General features: G+C 51.7%; 1 protein-coding gene across 3 annotated transcripts in view; it reads left to right on the top strand.

The window, feature by feature from the left end:
* The window catches only part of NCOA1 (nuclear receptor coactivator 1), a 68,103-nt gene that overhangs the window by 34,104 nt on the left and 17,570 nt on the right, over positions 1-16,429 (top strand). For all 3 annotated transcript variants that reach the window (XM_054383398.1, XM_054383397.1, XM_054383399.1), the window contains exons 6-11: positions 130-309; positions 1,583-1,678; positions 2,980-3,120; positions 3,741-3,888; positions 5,012-6,350; positions 11,737-11,920. In XM_054383398.1, coding sequence (XP_054239373.1) covers positions 130-309; positions 1,583-1,678; positions 2,980-3,120; positions 3,741-3,888; positions 5,012-6,350; positions 11,737-11,920 — 2,088 coding nt within the window. The remainder of the gene's footprint in view (positions 1-129; positions 310-1,582; positions 1,679-2,979; positions 3,121-3,740; positions 3,889-5,011; positions 6,351-11,736; positions 11,921-16,429) is intronic.

Genomic DNA, 16,429 nt, shown 5'->3' with positions numbered 1-16,429 from the left:
CCTTGATTGGACTTGATGACCTTTAAAGGTCCCTTCCCGCTCAGAATATTCTGTGATTCTATGAAGTCATGTGGGATGTGTGCATGGTGCAGCTCTTACCATGTCTTCTACTCCTTTCTCCATCCACAGTAAATGGAGTTCCTTGGCCTCAAGAAGCAACCAGGCGCAACAGTCACACCTTCAGCTGCAGGATGCTGATCCGGCCGCCTGACGAGCCTGGCGCCGAGAACCAGGAGGCTCGACAGCGCTATGAGGTCATGCAGTGCTTCACTGTCTCCCAGCCCAAGTCCTTCAAGGAGGAAGGAGAAGGTAGGGGACAGCATCCTCAGCTTCTGCTCCTGCATTCAGAGTGGGGAAGGTAAGGCAGGCAGGAGGAATGGGGTGGGGATAGCGGTGCAGGTAGGAGGAGGACTGAGATGGAGATAGAAGTGCAGGCAGGAGGAATGGGATGGGGACAGCAGTGCAGGCAGGAGAAGGAATAGGATGGGAATGGCAGTGCAGGGAGGAGGAGGACTGAGGTGGGCAGGGCAAGCAGGAGAGGGACAGCAGTGCAGGCAGAAGGGCTGGGGTGGGGATAGCAGAGCAGGCAGGAGGAGGGCTGGGGTGAGTATAGCAGTGCAAGCAGGAGAAGGAGTGGGATGGGGGTGGCAGTGCAGGGAGGAGAAGGACTGAGGTCGTCAGGGCAAGAAAGGAGGACTAGGGTGGAGGATAGCAGTGCAGGCAGGAGGAGGACTGGAGTTGTAATGGCAGTGTAGGCAGGGAGATGGCCAGCCACCACCCCCCAGGGGTGTCTGGTGGGATGGGTTATTCCTGGCCTGTTACAGACTGCCCAGCACAAGGGAGCGACCTGAAGTTCCCTGCACCTTCTCACTCCCTCTTACTTCCTGAGCTGATGCCTTCCAGCCTTGGTCCCTGGCCTTCTGGAGCTGCTCACAGTTGGCATTCCTTAAGGAAGGAGCAATATTTTATTACCCACCAAAGCCCAGAGGCTGCAGGATCTTCCAGGGAAGTGATGTGGGTGCCTGCTACCCCAGCTTGTGCCTTCACCACTGCCAGACCATGGTCCTACTTGCACTTTTTGGGACTGAACCAGATCCCTGCAGGCAGATCTCAGGAGGGGGTTCCCTCAGCACCATGGGAGCTGCTGCTCTCCTGCCCTGACTCTCCTTGCTGTGTCCCAGCCATTCTTTCCTTGTGCATTAGCTGGATTAATCCACTGCGGTTTGCACAGGAGATCATGACTGGAAGGAATAAATTATGGTATTTTATGACCAAAGACTTTGCCTGAAGCCGAGAGTTGCTGGCTTTCAGTGCTGACTTTTGTTGCATGATGCTGCCAGATCTGAGGAGCTTTTACAATTAATTTCTCCAAGCCCTGGAAACTTCTATTCCAGCAAATTTTATGAGAGTTTAGATGGAGCCTGTTTGCTTTGAAGGGCCGGAGGGTTGCTTAAGGTGAACACTTGCAGGGCTGAACATGGCCATCAAGCCTGGTGGTGGTATTTTAATGAAAATATTGAATGGTGGTTGTAATGTCTGATTCTCATCTTCCTGATCCTGTCTTCTCCTCCTGCTTGGGCAGATTTCCAGTCGTGTCTGATATGCATTGCAAGACGATTACCTCGGCCGGCAGCCGTCACCCCTTCTGAATCCTTTGTGACCAAGCAAGACACCACAGGTAAGGACCCAGCATTGCTGGGGAGTCCTAGCTCCAGAGGAGCTGTTGTCTCCAGGGTTCAGAGGACATTTATGTGGTGCAGGACCTCATATCATGAGAATGGTCTTGTCCTTTGCAAACGGCAGTGTTGCCTGGTAGGAGCGATGTGGTTGACACCTCTGCTGGAGGCACCTCAGTGGAGTTTACTCCTCATCTGATTTCCTGCAGCTGAAATGATGACCCCCACACAATGCTCCAGGCTGGGGAAAGAGTGGCTGGAAAGTGCCCAGCAGAAAAGGACCTGGAGGCGTTGGTCAACAGCCAGCTGAAGATGAGCTAGCAGTGTGCCCAGGTGGCCAAAAAGGCCAACAGCATCCTTAGATGGCTTAGATCATTAAGGGCTAGGGCAAGGATTATCTCCCTGCCTGTACTGGGCACTGGTGAGGTTGTAGCTCAAATACTGGTTTCAGTGTTGGGCCCTTTAATCCAAGAATGACATTGAGGTGCTGGAGCATGTTGAGAAAAGGGCAGCAAAGCTGGGGAAGGGTCTAGAGCACAAGTCTTGTGAGGAGAGGCTGAGGGAACTGGGGTTGTTTAGCCTGGAGAAGAGGCAGCTTTCTACAACTACCTGAAAGGAGGTTGTAGTGAGATGGGGGTCAGTCTCTTCTACCAAGGAACAAACAATAGGACAAGAGGAAATGGTTTCAAGTTGTGCCAGGGAACATTTAGGTTTGACATGAAGAACAATTTTTTTCCCCAAAGGGTTGTCAAGCTCTGGACCAGGCTGCCCAGGAAGTGGTGGAGTCACCATCCTTTGGAGTGACTTAAAAGAGATGTAGATGTAGTGCTGAGGGACATGGTTCAGTGGTGACCTGGCAGTGCTGGGTGAACAGTTGGCCTCAACGATCTTAAAGGCCTTTTAAAACCAAAACAGTTCTATGATTCTCTGTCAAGGAATAAAGTAGGTGGCAGGTCCTGCTTGGAAGACCCTTGGAGGGGAAGACAAGGTGGCTCCCAGGGTGTCCCACTGAGTGAGGGTGTGAATCTGAGGACCCAAGCCCTAGAGCAGTGAGGATCCCTTCACACAAAGGTGCTTCTTATTGGTTTTTGTGTCTGCTTTGGCTGGCCAAGGAGTGTGCAGAGGTCATTGTGTGCCTCAGAGGAAACTTCTTGAAATTCCACTTCCTTCTGGAGGACCTCCTTGTGTGCTCCTGCCACTGCTTCCAATATGACTTGGTTTCTTTTTCCACATTTCTGGACCTATTTGTGCTGAGAGATTTCTCATTCTGTGCTTAAGGTGGCTTCTCCCTCTCTCTGCTCAGGTAAAATCATCTCCATTGACACCAGTTCCCTGAGAGCCGCTGGCAGGACGGGCTGGGAAGATCTGGTGCGGAAATGTATCTACGCTTTCTTCCAGCCACAGGGCAGAGAGCCTTCTTATGCCAAACAGCTCTTTCAAGAAGGTAAGGAGCTCCTCTTCCTCACTAGCACATGCTCTTGACAAGCAGCTGGAGCTGCAAGGAGAAGCCAGGGCATGGTCCTCCTTGCTGGAAAAATGCTTTCTGCAAAAATAAATTCTGCAATAGTGATCTCCCAAGTGCCAAAGGGAGAGGGGAAAGGATTGAGTAGCAGTGGAGGAACTCTTCCAACTGGGAGATTCCTTCTCACCTTTTAGGAAATACAGAATTGAGATAAATAGGGTCTAATTATGATTATTTTACAGGAGAACTTCTCACTTCAGCTCCCTGAAAGGAGGTTGGAATGAGGTGGGGGTTGGTTGCTTCTCTCAAGTAACAGGTGACAGGACAAGAGGAAATAGCCTCAAGTTGCACCAGGGAAGGTTTCGGTTGGACACAAGGAACAATTTCTTCCCCAAAAGGGTTGACAAGCCGTGGAACAGGCTGCCCAGGGCAGTGGTGGAGTCCCCATCCCTGGAGGGACTGAAAAGCCATGTAGCTGTGGTGCTGAGGGACATGGTTTAGTGATGACCTGGCAGTGCTGGGCTAGCAGTTGGACTTGATGATCTTAAAGGTCTTTTCTAAAGAAAACAATTGTCTGATGTGCTTTTGGTTGTCTCCTTCAGTGATGACACGTGGCACGGCCTTCAGCCCCTCGTACCGATTCACCCTGAGCGACGGCACCGTTCTGAGTGCCCACACCAAGTGTAAGCTCTGCTACCCCTCCAGCCCAGAGATGCAGCCCTTCATCATGGGCATCCATGTCATCGACAGGTATGTCCCCACCTTGCTGCTATCCAGCTGTGCCAGTGATGGGTGAACCATCCAGCAATCAAAGTGGCCCTTCCCTACAGTGGAAGAGGATCCACTGGTGTTCTGTGGTGCTGGTTTGGAGATGTGATCCCTGAGGTGAAGCTGAGACTGAAACCCAGCGTGATGGCTGCTCTTCATAATTCTTGTTTTGCAAAGAGGTGGCTCAGGGGGTTCAGATGGAGGTTTACAGACATGCTTCACATTTCTGCCTTGTCCTGGAGAACTTAAAATATTTGGGGAGGGTGAGGCTATGACAAACTTGTAAGACAGTGAGAGGTGAGGCTGTGGACCTGGGGAAACATGATGGGCCTAGGGTGGAGGGGGATGCTGTTGGAGCATGGTCCTACTCTGGCCATGCTGGAATGTAAATCCCAGAGAAGATGATGCCATCAGGATTTAGCTGGTGAGCAGCTGCAGTCCCAAACAACCCAAGATTTCTGGAGAAATGCTGAAGCTGCTGCACTTCATCCATGCTACTGAAATGAACACAGAAGTGCTGGTGGAGAGGGGAAGGCTGAGACCATCAGAGCTTGCGAGGGCTCTGAGGGCTCTGAGGGCTTCAGAGCTCTGCAGAATGGAAGGGCAGGAGCTGCCTGAGCAACACTGAAGGTTTGGGCAGACAAAGCTGGTGAAGGATCTAGAGCAGAGCCCTTGTAAGAAGCAGCTGAGGGAACTGGGGTTGTTTAGCCTGGAGAAAAGGAGGCTGAGGGGAGACCTTCTCACTCTCTACAATTCCTAAAAGGAGGTTAGAACCAGGTGAGGATCAGTCTCTTCTCCCAAGGAACAAGCAATAGGACAAGAGGAAATGTCGTTTGGTTGTGCCAGGGGAGGCTTAGGTTGGACATGAAGAATATCTTCTTCAACGAATGAATTGTCAAGGCCTGGACCAGGCTACCCAAGGAAATGGTGGAGTCCCCATCCTTGGAGGGATTGAAAAGCTGTGTAGCTGTGGTGCTGAGACACATGGTTTAGTGGTGACCTGGCAGTGCAGGGTTAATGGTTGGACTCAATGATTTAAAAGGTCTTTTCCAACATAAACAATTCTACAATTCTATGATTTTCCTCTCCTTTTCTTCTCCCCCAGGGATCACGGCATGCTCTCACCTCAGGAGAACACTAACTCCACGATGTCCCTCCCCCGGGTTAGCCCCTCGCTGAACCCCAGCATCTCCCCAGGGCAAGGCATGACCCTGCCACCCTCCATCCCTCCCTCAAACGGCAGCATGTTGGCCACCAACGTGAACCAGCAGCCAGGCGCCAGCCTCCACAACAGCAACTCCAGCACCAGCCAAACCAGCTTTGGATGTTCACCTGGGAACCAGATAGGAGCCAATGTTGCCTTAAGCCAGGGACAAGCGGGTCCCCAGAACAGTAACCACACTTTGAACCTCAATAGCTCCCCCATGAATAGTCCAGGGATTACCCCACCACAGTTCATGTCTCCAAGGCATCGGGTCAGCCCGGGGCTGGTGCCCAGACCCAGAGTGCCCAGCAATCCCTTCTCACCCACCATGCCTACTATGCATTCCCCCGTGGGCATGGCCAACAGTGGCAGCGGGGGCAGCTGTGGCACCGGTGGCACCAGACCCTTTCCCAACACCCCCATGAACTCTATGCAGGGGCTGCCTGAGGGTCCCAGCACGCCGGTGGGCTACTCGACACCACCCCCAGTGCTGAGACAGCTCAGCTCCCAGAGCTCGCCCGGCCGCCTGGCCATGCAGCCCATGAAAGCCGAGTCCAAGGACAGCAAAGAGATTGCCTCCATCCTGAGCGAGATGATCCAGTCCGACAGCGGCTCAGGGGACAGCAAACCGCTGGACTCTGGCATGCTGCACCCCAGCGACAGGCTGGCGGAGGGGGACAGCAAGTGCCCCCAGACCACCAGCCATAAGCTGGTGCAGCTTCTGGCCACCACGGCGGAGCAGCAGCTTCGACATGCCGACGTGGACACCAGCTGCAAAGATTCCTTAGCCTGCGCCAGCACCGCCGGCACCTTGGGCTCCGGCAACCCTCCCAGCAGCTCCTGCCCTTCCTCCCACAGCTCACTGACCGAGCGGCACAAGATTTTGCACAGACTCCTTCAGGAGGGCAGCCCATCTGACATCACCACCCTGGGCATGGAGCACGAGAAGAAGGAGAGCGCCCCAAATCCCACCCCCACGGCTCCAAGCCAGCTGCCGGGCACCCCGGACGTCAAACTGGAGCCGGACGCGCTGAAGAAGAAGGATGCCAAGGATCACCAGCTCCTGCGCTATCTGCTGGACAAGGACGAGAAGGAGCTGGCTGCAGCCCCGGCTCTGAGCCTGGATGATGTCAAGGTGAAGGTGGAGAAGACAGAGCAGATGGAGCCTTGCAACACAGCCCCCGTGCCGCTCGCCAAACCTCCTGCCACAGAGGAGGTGAAGCTGGAGACACAGGGCCAGGTGAGTGGACCTGTTCGTGCCTGTGCTGGTGGAATGCTCTTGACAAGTTGTATTTTGAGGGCAGCTTCCCCCAAACCTGCTGGTGTGCTCCCTTCACAGTAAGGTAGTGGGGCTGGGAGATGTGTGGGGAGATGATCAGTGGCTGCTGCCACCTTCTCAGCACTGACACCTCCTCCTCCAGCACTGGTGCCACCTTTTGCAGTGCTGGAGCCACATTCTCCAGTTCTGGTGCCACCTGCTCCTTTACTGGTGTCACCCCCTCCAGTGCTAGTGCCACCTTCCCCAGCACCAGTGCTGTCCGCTTTTGTCCAGATGCTTCTCATTGTGACAGCTCAGATCTTAAAGGCAATGGAGGGAAGGGAAGGGAAGGGAAGGGAAGGGAAGGGAAGGGAAGGGAAGGGAAGGGAAGGGAAGGGAAGGGAAGGGAAGGGAAGGGAAGGGAAGGGAAGGGAAGGGAAGGGAAGGGAAGGGAAGGGAAGGGAAGGGAAGGGAAGGGAAGGGAAGGGAAGGGAAGGGAAGGGAAGGGAAGGGGAGGGAAAGTGAGAAGCTTTACTGAAATGCATAAAAATGAGAAAGAAATCTGGCACATCACTGCAAGTGGTGGGCTTCACTGAGAAGTGCATGTGCATGTTGCCATGTGAAAAGGTTCTTAATTCTACATCTCTGGGCATGGTCGGGGTGGTGTCTCAGGGAATTTTCAATCTTTTGCCCTCTTGTTGGCTGAGATTAGCAATTATACAGGCCTTTGAGTCATCCTAAAAGCGTTATTAAATCGAATAATCCAGTGACAGATCTCTGCAGTGGAGATTTGGGCATATAAATATTCATTACATGCAGCTATGAATAGAAGAATCTCCTCTTGCTGAAAGCCAGGGTAGATGGCAACAGGGATAAGGCAGCTTAATCCTTTTTAAGCAAAGAGAAGAGAGTGGCTGACACGAAGAGCAGGGCTGATCACCCGGTGCTGGGAGATGTAGGGTGAAGGACAGAGTCCTCGGAGGGCTCTGGACACCAAATGCACAATAAGTCCCTTAATAAGGTTAAGGGCTCAGCTGGCTTGGGAGGCATGGTGGGTGATCCTCCAGGCGAGTGGCAATCCAGCTTCTTAGCTCTTTCCACTATGTACTGGCCCGGTGTCATCACCTCAATGGGCAGTGTGTCCTCCCTCATCATCTCCCATTTGAGATCCATCATCAACCTCAAAGGAGGCTGGAGCAGTGTGGGAGTGTTAGTCTCTTCTCTCAAGGAGCAAGCGATAGGATAAGAGGTAACAGCCTCAAATTGCACCAGGGGAGGTTTAGGTTAGACATGAGGAACGATTTCTTCCACAAAAGGTTTTTGCAGGCCTGGACCAGGCTGCCTAGGACAGTGGTAGAGTCCCCATCCCTGGAGGGATTGAAAAGACATGGAGATGTAATACTGAGGGGGACACAGTTTAGTGGTGGTATTGGCAGTGCTGAGTTAATGGTTAATGGTCTTTTCCAACCAAAACAATTCTATGATTCTGTGATTTAATTAACATGCCTCCCAAGGCAGGAAGAGCCAAGGCAAGATGTTTGTTTTGGGAGGCACATGGGAGCTTGCAGGTGGGCAGTGAACCTGCACTAGAACCGGTTACCTGCTATGATGCTCTAGTGGAAGGCACAGAATCCTCCCAGGAGATGAAACATTGGCTAGGTTGCCCAGGGAAGTGATAGATGCCCCATCCCAGGAACCATTCCAGGCCAGCTTGGATGGGGCTCTGAGCAACCTGACCTAGTTGAAGATGTCTCTGCAGTCAGCAGGGAAGTTGGACTAGATGGCCTTTAAAGGTCCTTTCCAGCCAAAGCCATTCTGTCATTCTTTGATTCTATGAGATGCAGAAGCTGTTGTACAGAGCCACCCCAGCCTGCTTGGATGGAGCTGGGAGCACGTTGCAGAGTGTGGCTGTAGCTGAAATAAGCAAAGTGCTGGAGCATGGGATGAGCTTTGCTTGCCTCTTTGCCCAGGCATCATGTGCATGATTCACTCACCAGCCAGGGATGCAGGCAGGCCCTTTGCTGGCCATCAGTGATGGTTCCAGGTACTCTGGCATTCAGAGAGGGCAGAAAGTCCTGCTAATTAAATGAGGTGGTGCTGTTAATTGTGCTCTACTCACAAAGAGGAGCACAGAGCTGGGAGGACTCAAGCCTGGATGTGTTTATAAGCCCCTTTCCTGCACTGCTGGAAGCAGACAAACATTTTTTAGGCTCCTTCATGGCTTTTCTCTTCCAAATATCCCTCCCAAAGCAGCTGGAGAGCATCAGGATTCCATGTTGGACCATACCAAGTGCTGTCAGAGTTAATAAAAGAGCCTGGAGGGTGTTTGTGGAGTCTTAAAATGCATTTTCTGAGGAGTGAACAACCCTTTGCTGCTGGGCAGCTAAGGACAGTTTTATTTCCACATGTTTTCTGTTACAGGCTGATTTGGAGCTGCCATTGCCAATAAAATCTAGGACTTGTTAGACTTGCCTGCTCCTACCATGTACCCTCCATTCCCACCTCTCCATCCTCCAGTCTCTTCATGTAACCAATGAGAAGCACAAGAACTTCACTACTCCTGTTTTCTCTCCACTTAATATAAGTTTTGGATGCCCACAGCTGCCTCTGTGCCCTTCTTTTCCCTCTGCCTCCCAAATGACATCCCTCTAGGAGAAGATGGAGTTAAGGAGATGTGTTTCTGCCCTGTTGTTGATGCTTCCCATTTGCTTCAGTTCTCTTTCTTTAGCAAACTTGAGCTTTAAATCTCTGGTGGAGAAATTACATTATTTGGAAGAGTTAAGACACACAAGCTTCTCCTGCCGGAGTTGAATTTGCTGTGTTTGATTCTCTCTGTGAGCCCCTTTTTAGGGGGATGTTCTGCTCCTCAGTCCTCTAGGGCTAGGATTTGATGGAAAGGATACAGGGGAATAGCAAAAGCCTGGTTAGTCCATTATAAATTGTAATATTGGGGCCTGCTGCTCATAGTGCTCTTTCCTGTAACACTGCTCAGTCAGCCAGGGAAGAGCAGAAGCATCTCAGGGGTGCCCAAAGCAAGCAGCCTCTCAGCTATTCTTTACTGAAAAGGTTCTTCTTCCCAAAAAGGTTTGTCCAACCCTGGAAAAAGTTGCCCAGGATAGTGGTAGAGTCACCATCCCTGGAAGGATTGAAAAGCAGTGTAGATACGGTACTGAGGGACATGGTTTAGTGGTGACCTGGCAGTGCTGGGTTAACAGTTGGACTCAGTGGTCTTAAATGTCTCTTCCAACCAAAACAATTCTGTGATTCTGGGATTCTCTTTATCATGGGCAGGGGATGATGGCTGCGGACTTGCGTATCAGCTGATGGAAAAGCCTCTCATCTAAGCCAGGATCCCAATTCCTCCCACATTTCTCCACCTTCCCCAGAGCATCATTCCCTCCCCCCAGATGCCATGATTTTCCCTAATGCTAGCAAGTTGTCTGTTAATTATCCTGTTTTAATGGCCAGACTATCCCTAATGCTGAGGTGAGGTTCTTCTGGAAGAGCCTCCTTTGATTTTAAAGCATTTAGTTTCCCTTCAGATATTTTTTATTTTCTTGTTAACCAAAGCTCATTTATCTCAGCCCCTTTAATCCCAATTTGCTGCTTTACAGCACTGCTGTTGCAGCCAGGGGTGCAAATCCCTTTCCCACTAACTTCCCTGTTTATTTGACTTACTGGGTTAAATATCCATCCTTCATCCTCTTAGCAGTGATAAAGGCTGGAAAAGCTGGATGATATTTTACTACCCCATTGAGGAGAATAAAATGCCCGAGGCCAGTGTCAGTTTTGGACACTTGTTGCCAAAAAAATTTCTGTTTCTTAGAAAAGCCCATTTTTAATCATTACCCTTTCAGCAGAAGTATATGTACAGCAACAAAGGAAATTGCCTCCCATTTAAATAGCTGGAGGTTACATCTCATTAATAATTATGCTAATTGCAGAGTGCAAGCATCTCCAAGCTGCTGCTGAGGACCAGAGTGGGGACCCATGCATGGGTTCTTTAGCCTGGAGAAGAGGAGGCTCAGGGGAGACCTTACTGCTGTCTTCAGCTACCTGAAGGGAGGTTGTAGCCAGGTGGGGGTTGGTCTCTTCTCCCAGGCAACCACCAACAGAACAAGAGGACACAGTCTCAAGCTGTGCCAGGGGAGGTTGAGGCTTGAGCTTAGAAAGAAGTTCTTCCCAGAAAGAGAGATTGCCCATTGGAATGGGCTGCCCAGGGAGGTGGTGGGGTTGACATCCCTGGAAGTGTTTAAGAAAAGCCTGGATGAGACACTCAGTGCCATGGTCTGGTTGATTAGATAGGGTTGGGTGATCAGTTGGACTTGATGAGCTTGGAGGTCTCTTCCAACTTGGTTGATTCTGTGATTCTGTGATTCTGTGAGTGAGGGCAGTCCTTGTCCCGCCAGGGTCTGTGTCTGGCCAGGCAGAGGGATGTGGGGCTGGTTCTCCATCCCTGTGAGATGTTTGTGGGTGTTTTGGCAAGTGAAGGGATTGGGTGAGCAGTGTTGGGGGGTTGCAGTAGTACTGGTTAGGGGTTGACCTGCTGGAAAGCAGTGCCATGGAGAAGAACCTCGGAGTACTGCTATGAGGCAGCAATGTTCCCTGGTGGCCAGGGAGGCCAGTGATCTCCTGGGGTGCACTAAGAATGCAGAGATGTGGTGCAGAGGGGCATGGTTTAGCAGCAGACTCAGAGGTTGGATAATGGTTGACTTGATGATCTTAAAGGTCTTTTCCAGCTGAAATGATTTTGTGATTTTGGGCCAGCAGGTTGAGGGAGGTTCTCCTCTCCCTCTGCTCTGCCCTAGTGAGGCTACATCTACAGTACTGTGTCCAGTTCTGTGCTCCCCAGTTCAAGAGAGACAGGAGACTACTGGAGAGAGTCCTGTGGAGGCTACAAAGATCCCAAAGGGCATCTCTTTGATGGGTAAAGGCTGAGAGACATGGGGCTTTATAGCCTGGACAAGACTAAGAGATCTTCTCACTACTCATCAGTATCTAAAGGGTAGGGGTAGACTCTTTTCATTCATGCCCAGCAACAAGACAAGGGGCAACAGGCACAAACTGGAAGCCAGGAAGCTCCGTCTGAGGTTGAGGAAAAACTTCTTTGCTGTGGGGGTGCTGGAGCTCTGGAGCAGGCTGCACAGAGAGGTTGTGGAGTCTCCTCTGGAGAGATTCCAAACCTGCCTGGACAGTCCTGGACAGCCTGCTCTGGGTGACTCTGCTTTAGCAGGAGGGTTGTACTAGATGATCCCCAAAGGTCCTTTCCAACATGACCATGATGGGATTCTGTGGAGGCCTATGGTCTCTCTCATGCTGTGTTTGGGCTCAATCACTTAACTGTGATTTTGGTTTTCTCCTTCCCTAGTTTGCTGCGGAACTGGAGCAGCTGGACCAGCTCCTGCCCTCGCTGGAGAAGGCAGCTCAACTGCCCAGCTTGTGTGGCCCAGAGAGAAATGAGAGTGGTGTGGCCGGAGTGGCTGTCAAACCAGAGATGCTGGCAGCCCCCCTGCAGCCCAGCACCGCTGCCAGAGCCCCCACAGGACTCAACCGTACGTGTCCATCCCTCAGACGAGGTTCTTACAGGGTGGGAATGAGGCTCTCCTCCAGCTCTGCCCATGATGGGGGATCACCACCCTGCATCTGGCTGTAGTGATGTTCTGAAGCACCTGGCCTTTGCTGGCTAGTGCAAGGCTGATGGCAATGAGCCCTGTGGTTCCCCTCCCACAGTGGGTAAGAGGATGGGAAGCCCCCCCGTGGGATGTGTGCATTGGCCAGTGGGATGAGGTTCAACAAGGCCAAGTGCTGGGTCCTGCGCTTGGGTCACAACAACCCCATGAGCACTCCAGACTTGGGGAAGAGTGGATGGAAACTACCCACAGGAAAAGGACCTGTGGGTGTTGATTGACAGCTGGCTGACGGTTAGCCAGCAGTGTGCCCAGGTGGCCAAGAAGGTCACCAGCATCCTGGCTTGGATCAGGAATAATGTGGCCAGCAAGACCAGAGCAGACACTGCAGCAGTGCACCCATAAGCTGGTCCCCAAGGACTGAGAGGTGCTGCTGACTGGGAGAGAGGTTGCTAACAGCCATGGCTGGTGGCCACCACTTGCAAGGCTGCCTCTGACGTACATTTTTCTGTTCAGTCTGTGAGGGCAAACTGCAGCTGAACTTGCATAAACTTAGCTAAATAAAAATAAGAATAATGTGAGGCCTAATGACATGATTTTAAGTGATTTAAAGCCAGCCAGGTGAGAGCTGCAGAGGAAGGACATCATCACTGCTGAGGGCTTCCCTCTTGCTGCCACAGACAGCAGGACCTGGCTTCTGTGCCAGGGTCACTCAGGAGGGAGCAGAGCCTGGTTGACGTGGCTACACTGAGCTTAGAGGTTGTGGAGTCTCCTTCTTGGGAGAGACTCCAAACCCACCTGGATACAACCTGCTTTGGGTGACTGTGCTTTAGCAGAGGGGTTGTGCTAGATGATCTCCAGAGGTCCCCTCCAACCCCACCATGCTGGGATTCTGTGATTATGTAATGCACTGATACCCTTGCCTTAGCTGTGTTCAAACCCTCTGTGCATTAGGTGGATGCAGACCCCATCCCTCCTGCTTTTCTTATGTCCAACTGATTAATTTTTATGCCCAGCTGATTATTTTAAACTCCAGCTGCTAGGTTTTGTGTGCCAACCTGGCTCCCTAACCATCTAGGGATGGCTCCCTAACATCTAGGAGCCGTGGTGCTGCCCAGGTACTGTTGTCACCATCACCTATTGCATGTGATCCTGGGGCTGCTTCCCTAGAGTGGTGACAGGTGACCAAGTCACCCATGGACCTGAGCCTTTAGCTTTAGGCCAGGTGACATCCCACTCCTTCTCACCCTCCAGACTTACTGATGCTGGCTCCCTTCATGGCAGGGCAGGGAACCTACTGAGTGCTGGTGGAGCAGGGAGCCCTGGGCAGAGATCTGACTTGTGCTTTTTTGTTGTTGTTGTCGTTCTTTTGTGGTTTCCTGAATCTGCAGCCATGAGCAGCGGGCAGGGCGTGCAGGCTGGCCGGGCCCCCTTCGAGTTCTGCGACACGCTGGAGCCAGCACAGCTGAGGCAGGTCCCTTGCCCTGCCAGCAATGGCAGCAGCCCCCACGCCCGCGGCCAGTCCCAGCAGGGCAGGGGCACAGTGACTGCGCCAAACCCCTTCCCACCTGACACAGGTATGTACAGCCATGGCCAGCTGTCCCCCTCACCCTTCTCCAGCCTGCACTAAGGCTTCCTTGCTCAGTGATCAGGACAGGGGGACCCAGGGCACCCTCAGCAAGAGTGCAGACGACACCGAGTCACGTGGGAGTGGTGATCTGCTGGAGGGTTGGAAGGATTCAACTGTGTCCAGTTCTGGGCCCCTCAGTTCAAGAAAGATGTTGAGTTGCTCAAACGTGTCCAGAGGAGGGCAACAAAGCTGATGAGGGGTCTGGAACACAGCCCTGTGAGGAGCTTCTGAAGGAGCTGGGAATGTTTAGCCTGGAGAAGAGGAGGTTCAAGGGAGACGTTACGACTGTCTACAACTACCTGAAGGGAGGTTGTAGCCAGGTGGGGGTTGGTCTCTTCTCCCAGGCAACCAGCAGCAGAACAAGAGGACACAGTCTCAAGTTGTGCCAGGGGAAGTTTAGGCTTGATCTTACAAGTTCTTCACAGAAAGAGAGATTGCCCATTGGAATGGACCACCCAGGGAGGTGGTGGGGTCGACGTCCCTGGAGGTGTTTAAGAAGAGACTGGATGAGGCACTTAGTGCCATGGTTTAGTTGGTTAGTTAAGGTTGAGTGATCAGTTGGACTTGATGAGCTTGCTTAGAGTACTCTTCCAACCTGGCTGATTCTGTGTGATCTACAGAGGGACCTGGACAGACCAGATCAATGGGCTGAAGCCAGTGGGATGAGGTTCAACCAGACCAAGTGCTGAGTCCTGCACTGGGTCACAACAACCCTGTGAATGCTTCAGGCTTAGGGAAGAGTGGCTGGAAACTACCTGGCAGAAAAGGACCTTGGGTTGTTTGTCATCAGCCAGCTGAAGATGAGCCAGCAGCGTGCCCAGGTGGCCAAGAAGGCCAGCAGCATCCTGGCTTGGATCAGCAATAGTGTGGCCAACAGGAGTAGGGCAGGGATTGTCCCCCTGTACTCAGTCCTGGTGAGACCATACCTTGAATCCTGGGTTTAGTTTTGGGCCCCTCACTCCAAGAAGGACACTGAGCAGAGAAGGGCAACAAAGCTGGTGAAGGGTCTAGAGAACAAGTCTTGTGAGGAGCAGGTAAGGGAATGGGATTGTTTAGCCTGAAGAAAAGGAGACTGAGAGGAGACCTCACTCTCTACAGTTCCCTGAAAGGAGGTTGAAGTGAGGTGGGTGTTGGTCTCTTCTCCAAGGTTACTAGTGATAGGACAAGAGGAAGTGGCTTGAAGTTGCACCAGGGAGGTTTAGGCTGGGAATTAGGAAAAAAATTCTTTACTGAAAGAGTGTTCAAGCATGGAAACAGGCTGCCTAGGGCAGTGGTGGAGCGAAAAAAACCTGTGGGAGTGTCCAAAAAAAGTGTAGACATGGTACTGCAGGACATTGTTTTGTTGGCATGATGATTTTGTGTTGACAGGTGGACTTGATAATCTTAGAGGTCTTTTCACACCTTAATTATTTGATGGTTCTATGAGGAGGGTCACCTACACCCTAGTAAATGATGCTCTACTTGAGAAAATCCATGATCTTCAGCTTCAACAAGCCTGGGGACCATTTTGGACTGACTGGGAATGGGCTGCATTCAGACTGTGCCTATTTGCCCTGGCTGGAGCTGCCATGGCTGCTGCTGGCACCATCAGGATCCAAGAGAGATTTTTATCTTTAGCAGCTGCCTTCATCAGCACTTCTCTTAGAAACTTGAGGTTTTGGCATAGGAGTGGCTGCTGAAAGCACATCTCAACGTGGCAGAGATGCCACCTCCTCCAGAAATGTGCTTACCCCTCCAGTTCCCCCCTCCCAGGTTCTCCATGGGCTGGTTTAGCTGAGATGCTGTTTGAACTTCAGTCCCAATTCCTTTTTCCAATGGGGATGACGTAAAGGCTCTAACCTCATAAATCTCCGTCCTGAGCTTGGGCTCCAAGTTCTTCTACAACCTAATGTAATTGCATTGGCTTCTTTCCCTCTCCAAATGAACTTTTCTCCAGAAGAGAGGCAGAAAATGCTAATGGGTGTGGCCTCTTTTTGGAGCTAAAGTCATAGAATCACAGAATGCTTTAGGTTGGAAGGGACCTTTAAAGGCCATCTAGTCCAACCACCCAGCAGGGACATCTTCACCTAGAGCAGGCTGCTTAGAGCCCTGACCTGGAATGTTTCCAGAGATGCCTCTTCTACCACCTCTCTGGGCAACCTGGGCCAGGATCTCCCCACCCTCAGTGTATAAACAGTTTACTCCTTCTCTCTTGTCTGAATCTCCCCTCTTTTAATTTAAAACCATCACCCTTTGTCCTGTCACACCAGGCCCTGTGAAAAGGGCTGTCCCCATCTTTCTAACTGTCCCTTTGAAATACGGAAAGGCCACAAGAAGGTCTCCCTAGAGACTTGATTTGTCTAGGCCAAACAACCCCAACTCCCTCCACCTGTCCTCACATCAGAGGGGTTCCAGCCCTTGTATCATTTCTGTGGCCTCCTCTGGACCCACTCCAACAGGTCCATGTCTCTCTTATGCTGAGGACCCCAGAGCTGGACACAGCACCCCAGGTGGGGGCTCACCAGAGCAGAGCATAGGGACAGAATCTCCTCCCTCAACCTTCTGGCCATGCTGCTTTGAATGCAGCCCAGGAGACAGCTTCTGGGCTGCAAGTGCACATGAAATCTCTGGTAGTAACTATTTTTCTTCAAGAGGAACCTTCTAACTTCATGAAATTTGGAAAATCTTGCTAGAAACATGCTGAAAGGGAAACCTTTTAATAGTATTTGCATACATGGAGCAGAGAGGGTCACCTCTATCTGCTGTGCCTGCAGGATCTGCCTAGATCTGCCTAGATGTTCACACAGAATTTCCTGCTTAGGAAA

Source organism: Indicator indicator, chromosome 9 (assembly GCF_027791375.1).
Source record: "Indicator indicator isolate 239-I01 chromosome 9, UM_Iind_1.1, whole genome shotgun sequence".
In the NCBI taxonomy this organism is placed as follows: domain Eukaryota; kingdom Metazoa; phylum Chordata; class Aves; order Piciformes; family Indicatoridae; genus Indicator; species Indicator indicator.
This window is presented reverse-complemented; position numbering and strand designations above follow the sequence as displayed.